Genomic DNA, 6,305 nt, shown 5'->3' with positions numbered 1-6,305 from the left:
ATTTTAATTTTTAATACATCGCACTAAACAATAGATAAAAAATATCTCTACATAACTATTACCTGTATGACTAACCCATATATTACTACTTCTTGCATTACTAATACACCTTATTCAATATTATTCATATATATACCCTACCAAAGGATCGCTTAAAGGGCACCGGAGAGAATAATAATCAAGAAATACATAATTTGTCACATCCCCAAGAAAATAGCATGTGGTAGACACGCTCCAGTGTGCAGATACCAACTGTGAAACGCACTAAGAAGTCCATTGATTGATTGGAGTGGTGAGCCAATGGCTATAGGTCGGTGTTTCCTGTGGGAGGCTAACTTTTGTATTAAAAAAAGGCAAAAGAAATCCTATCCTCTAATACTAATCTAATGATATTACTCCTAGTATAATATTCCAAAAGATAGTATAACCCATTTAATCGGGTGAATCTATTTGATTGAGCATCGAATTTAAAAAAATATATATTTTATTCGTTTTAATTTATGTGAACTAATTTTTTTTTTAATCCGTGTCATTCTTTATTTGGAAACAATTTACCTTTATGCAATGATTTATAGCCACACAAAATAGATGTGAATCGTTTCCAAATAAGGAAAGGGGTCATTCTTTTTGGCACAGAATAAAAAGAAAATAGATTCACATAAATTGAAACGGAGGTAGTATAAGATATTTTATCCTTACCTAAGTGTTTTTACCTAAATTTAGATTATCTTATATCTTATTATAATTTTATAATTTAATAAGAATAGTCATTTTATGAATTTGTTAAAAAATATTATCATTTTATGATTGTTATTTTAATATTCTACCATCATTCCGTTGATTTTATTCTCTGCACCTCTCAATTATTCTTCTGCAAAAACACTGGTTCGTATTTCGAGTTGGATCCTCTTCTTCTTCTTCCAGTGAAGACACAGATTTACAATATTTACTCTTTGCACTTGTTCTGCTCAATAAACGGACTCTTAGCCGGAAGTAAGGACTGACCTCTTAGACTTTTATCATTTGATGTGTTATTTTCTTTGGTTCATTAAATGAACTTCATTTCTTGATTCCACTATATTACTCTTTTGACTTGTTCTTTTTGTGCTCAATCAATATACCCTTAAACGACCCCCTACTAAGGACTAGGGACTTCTTGCACTTGTATTATTTCTCTTCTTTAATTTTGAGATATCCAAGTATTCTGTGTTGGTTTTTCTGGATTTTGATTGGGTGTTTACTACGTAGTCTGAGTTAGGAAAGGGAAAATAGAAGGGGGGAAAAGGTTAAAGATTGTAGCTTTATTAATCTATCTTTGGTGCCTGATTTAAGTTTAACACTTGAGGAGAAAGCTAAAGATTGTAGCTTTATGGGTTCTGTTTATTTGCAGGATCGGACTTGGTAGTTTAAGCTGTTTCGCCTTCTGGAAACCTGACCTTTGAAGTGATTCTTTCTTGTGAGTTTTGTGTTTTTGCTCCCCTCTCTTTTGGTTTTTCTCAGTTTGCCATGAATATAGCTTAATTCGTTTTTTACTTGGGATAATTGCTTGAGTTAACTAGTTCACTAGATTCTGATTTTCTGCATGTTGATGAGCTTATGCTCTTGGTATAATTTTGGTATCTTAACCAGTTCTGACTGTTTTTGCTCATTCTCTGCAATGTTATTCGTCATTTTTAAATTAACATGGAGCTCCATTCTCAATCTTTATTACATAGTTCTTTGTTCTGTTAGAAGACAAAGATTGCAATTATTTTTCTTTTACTTCTTTCAGATATGAATTGTTACCTGTGTCAATGTGGAATTCTTCCTCTTCTTAACATGATCTTGTTGTCATCTTTGATCCCTTATTTGCTGTTTCTGATTTAGGTTAATGAGTTTATTGGTTAAGGTTTTCACTTTAAATGCAGTTGCTAGTTCTTGTTTGATGGTAATACCTGCTACTGAAGCTATCCTTCAAATTTCTTAGGTACTATTTGTGGTCAGCTTCATGGATTCTCCACAGTCTGTTGTATCACCATTTAAGGGTTCCTCTGTTTTTGCCAACTCCGAGAAGCAAAGCAGTGAATTTTTCATCAAGAACTCTTCTGGACTATCCCAGGGAATTTCTGCTCGCAGAGAGGATGTTGATCCCCGCAACTTGGAGGACTTCATTGGTGTTCTCGATGTGTACGTACATCAGGCTAGAGATATCCACAATATATGCATTTACCATAAGCAAGATGTTTATGCAAAACTTTGCCTTACTAGTGATCCTGAAAATGCAGTCTCCACTCAGATCATTAATGGTGGTGGGCAATCTCCTGTCTTCAATGAAAATCTAAGGCTCAAAGTTCGTACTATAAAATGCTCGGTTAAATGTGAGATATGGATGATGAGCAGGGTGAGGAATTATTTGGAAGACCAACTGCTAGGCTTTGCACTAGTCCCTCTTTCTGAAATCCTTGTCAAAAATGGAAAGCTAGATAAAGAGTTCTCTCTTTCGTCGACTGATCTCTATCACTCCCCAGCAGGATTTGTACAGTTGTCCCTTTCTTATAATGGAACTTCACCTGAAGTGCTTGAAATTCCTGCATTGCCCGCATCTGTGGACACTGGTGCATCTCGGCCTCCAGATAGCGAGACACCCGAGTCGTTGCTTAACGAGTTTGATAAAATTGAGTTCCCAGATCCTAAGATTGTAAATGAAAATAATCTTATGGTCTCTGAGTACTTTAATATACCAGGCGCTAATCTGGACTCTCAAAGCTCAGATAGTTTTGTCTCTTCTGATACTGAAAACCAGCTCAGTCCAGATGTAGATGTCCATATGGAAAATTTTCCGAGTGGAGTTGCTAATTTCCACCAATATCCTAAGCGTGATTCCCCTCCTAGCAGCGTATCAACCATCGACTCTCCATCCGCTTTGCACCCTGCAACCTCTCAGTCCTCTGATACCCAAGGAGCTTCAAAATCTCCGGGGGAAGAATATGCATCAGCTCCTAAAGTCAGTGGAGATGCTGAGAGTAACATATCGGAAACCAAGCCTAGCAGTGCATTTCCAAAGCCAGTGGTTGCAGTGAACATTGAGCCAGAGCAAAAAGTTGTGCAACAGGATATTGTGGATATGTACATGAAAAGTATGCAGCAATTTACTGAGTCCTTGGCAAAGATGAAGCTTCCATTGGACATGGAAACTAGGCCAACAACTTCTGGTAATTCGAGTTCAGATCAGACATCACAAACACCCAAGAGCACTGGCTCACGGGTGTTCTATGGCAGCAGAGCTTTTTTCTGAGCTTTTGCGAATGGTTCTCAGATGACATATAGCGATTAGGACCAAGTCTAAAAGGATAAGTGAACACTAAGGATTTTATGAATGTGGTGTTTTATCCATTTTATCCCATGAATGCTTAAAATGCTCTGAACTAATAGAATTGTGTCCATTGAAGACTTGTTTTACTTCTGCACTGTGTAGTTAATTAGAACTTTCTGCTTAATTTATGCTCAGCATTTCCCTTGAAATAATTTGATTATGTGATGTGCTGTTTCATCATCATCATCATCATCCTTAATATACTAAGATTCTTATCAGCAATCATAGGTGTGATACTGTATTTATGCTAAAAGACACGATTCTGAGACACCATGCAGTCACCGCTGGCCTTGCATGCCCTAGTCTGATATTATTTTTGTAACAAACATAATCAGCTCAAATTCGATAAGGAATGAATTTGCAGTAGGCTAATGTCAACATTAAAGTACTATTAAGGATAAAGGAGAGGAATCTTTGTTCATTGAAGATGATGTCTAAGTAAGAACAAAGTTCTTTAAAAGATGAATACTTATTTAAAGGAAGAAATTTACATGAAAAGTGTTTCTTCTTTCATCCATTCTCTATAAATCTTTCACACAACTAGCACCATTTTTCAGAAAAACAAATTGAAAGAGCCTAGTAAGAGTTCAACAGCTTATGAATAACCTAGTGCAACAACCATTTATGCAGATAATGTCACATACATACAGAAGAAAAGCTCTCGAACTAAAGGCTCACAGATGCTTCATTGAACCAGGGGTGGATTCAAAAGAAGTCATAGAAGAAGGAGAAATGTCTTCTTGATCATTCACAACTTCCTCAATTATCTCCAAAACCTCTGTCACTGTAGGTCGCTCCTCTGGTAAACGCTCCACACACTTGAGTGCTACATTTAGTAGAGGGAAAGCATACATTTCAAAGTTGGCAACTTCACTATCAAACACCTCTCCAGTCCATTCTTCCCTCACTATAGATTTCACCCATTTAACAAGGTCTAATCCAGTTTTCTCCACAATTTTACCTGTCAACAATTCCAGCAGAATCACCCCAAAACTATAGGCATCCGCTTCTTCTGTCAAGTTCTTCTCAGGGGCTGTGTAACCATTGTCATTGTAGAGAGCACTTTTGTTGGGGTCTAGGAACTTGCAATATCCATACTCACTTATTAATGGCTCCTCATTTTCATCTAATAGAATGTTTGATGGCTTAATGTTGCCGTGGGGAATGGCATTGCCTTTCTTGGAACTTCTGTATATGAAAGCCAATCCCCTTGCTATGCCAACTGCAACTGACAGCCTTAGTTTCCATGGGAAATTCCTTTTCCCCTCTACATAATCTGCAAGTGAAAAGAGCAACAATATGAATTATGATCAAATAATGAGTTTTTTTTTTAAGTCTTGGACACTGTAATTAGTTCTTAACTTAATTGGCTTACCTTCAAAAAGGGTAAGTAGACTTCCATTGTTCTGGTATTTGTAGATAAGAAATTTTTCTTCATTGCTAGAGTAATAAGCAACAAGTGGAAGTACATTTTGATGCTTCAAGTTCCCTATTTTTCTCATTGTTTGGGAAAATTCTTTGAACCCCACTTGTAGTTTCTTCAGTCTCTTGACAGCAAAAACACCACTGCTACTGATATGGACTTTGTAAAGGCTGCTGCAAAGGCCTTGTTTTCTCAAGTTAGCAGTTGCTTCAAGAAGATCATCCATTGTAAATTTTTCCACATCTTCCATAAAAAAGAATAGTTCTGAGCTTTTTTCTTCAGTGTTACATACTCCATTCACAACCTCAGCTGAGGGAGTTTTTCGAGGAGACGAATAATTAGCTACTTCTTTTAAAACCTCCTTGTCCTTAGCTGATCTAACACATCTCGTGTACAAGAATACTAAAAGCACTAAGACAAGCACAATTGCAGCAAATATGAGTAACCAAACCATCAGATTTATATGATGCTTTGGTTTTGTCTTCTCACTTTCTCTAGTTGAAGATGGAGCTATAAACATATATGTAGATTCTTTAATTGTTACACCTCTCAACGCTTGCAGACTCGTCGAAGGTTGTGAGAAAGTGATATTGTTGTTAGAAACGTTCAGTTTCTTAAGATTCTTGAGCATTGTCAAAGACTGCAGTAGAAGTGATGAATTTCCACTAAGAAAGTTGGTGCTTAGATCAAGAACAGTTAAACTTTTACACATTGATATAGATTCAGGAATTGTCCCTCGAATTTTATTCCTTGCTAAGCTAAGAACTCGCAATTTTGAGAGTTTGCAGAGGGGCTCTGCATCAATTACCCCATTAAGATTCATGTTCTCAAGCCGTATTTCTGTGACTTTACCGGTACGTAAATTGCACTTAACACCTTGTAATTTGTAGGAGCAAGGGTTATAAGTCACTGAAGAATTCCACTTAATTCCTAGTACATTGTTTGGATCAATAGCAAGAATAAAATTGAGAAAGGACTTGGATTCGATTAACTCACCTCCATTACAGAATCTGATAAAAAGAAGAGAAGCTAAAACACTTAGAATCAGCTTGAGAAGATTATCCATATATTTAGCTAGAAGAAAAGTTGTTGCCTTGACATATCCTCAGAAGTTGTACATGGTTACTGAATGTGTTAACATAATTGCACAACATAGTATTACGTGGGAATGATCCATATCCCTCTTTCGGCATTTTCTGGTTTTGTGACTTTGTTTCTTCGATGCAAACAATTTGGTCACAGTTTCCAAAGTTCCCATGTTATGACTTGATCTCTAATCTACATTGTAATATTCATTATACATCTGTATTCATACTACAATAGTACAATGACTAGGATTGGACTTGGAGTTTGGCATACAAGGTAGTCGTGTCTTTTATGGCTGTCCAACGGGACGGGTCGGGACGGGACGACATTTAGCCGGGACGGGACGAAACGGGACGGGACAAACGGGACGAAACGGTAGGCCCATCCCGTTCCGCTAATAAACGGGACGGGATGGGATGGGACGGACGGTAGGCCCATCCCGTC

At 37.0% G+C, this 6,305-nt stretch overlaps 2 protein-coding genes across 3 annotated transcripts; one reads left to right on the top strand and one right to left on the bottom strand.

Moving 5' to 3' along the window:
- The first annotated feature begins 823 nt into the window (after window positions 1-823).
- LOC107782555 (uncharacterized) lies at window positions 824-3,438 on the top strand. 2 transcript variants are annotated; one of them, XM_016603435.2, is made up of 3 exons: window positions 824-993; window positions 1,391-1,456; window positions 1,967-3,438. In XM_016603435.2, exon 3 carries the CDS (start codon window positions 1,988-1,990, stop codon window positions 3,272-3,274), a length of 1,287 nt encoding a protein of 428 aa, XP_016458921.1. In that variant the 5' UTR covers window positions 824-993; window positions 1,391-1,456; window positions 1,967-1,987; the 3' UTR covers window positions 3,275-3,438. The 2 variants fall into 2 exon arrangements, with proteins under 2 accessions (XP_016458921.1, XP_016458922.1); XM_016603436.2 differs by lacking the exon at window positions 1,391-1,456.
- A 138-nt stretch (window positions 3,439-3,576) lies between these two features.
- Window positions 3,577-5,970, bottom strand: LOC107782553 (putative inactive receptor kinase At4g23740). The gene is made up of 2 exons (XM_016603433.2): window positions 4,728-5,970; window positions 3,577-4,628 (listed from the first exon to the last, which is right to left on the bottom strand). The coding sequence occupies exons 1-2, from the start codon at window positions 5,839-5,841 to the stop codon at window positions 4,027-4,029; spliced, it is 1,716 nt and encodes a 571-aa protein (XP_016458919.1). The 5' UTR covers window positions 5,842-5,970; the 3' UTR covers window positions 3,577-4,026.
- Between the last annotated feature and the right edge of the window lie 335 nt (window positions 5,971-6,305).

This window comes from Nicotiana tabacum, chromosome 2 (assembly GCF_000715075.1).
Source record: "Nicotiana tabacum cultivar K326 chromosome 2, ASM71507v2, whole genome shotgun sequence".
In the NCBI taxonomy this organism is placed as follows: domain Eukaryota; kingdom Viridiplantae; phylum Streptophyta; class Magnoliopsida; order Solanales; family Solanaceae; genus Nicotiana; species Nicotiana tabacum.
The sequence above is the reverse complement of the archived record's forward strand: the minus strand, read 5'-3'. Positions and strand labels throughout refer to the sequence as shown.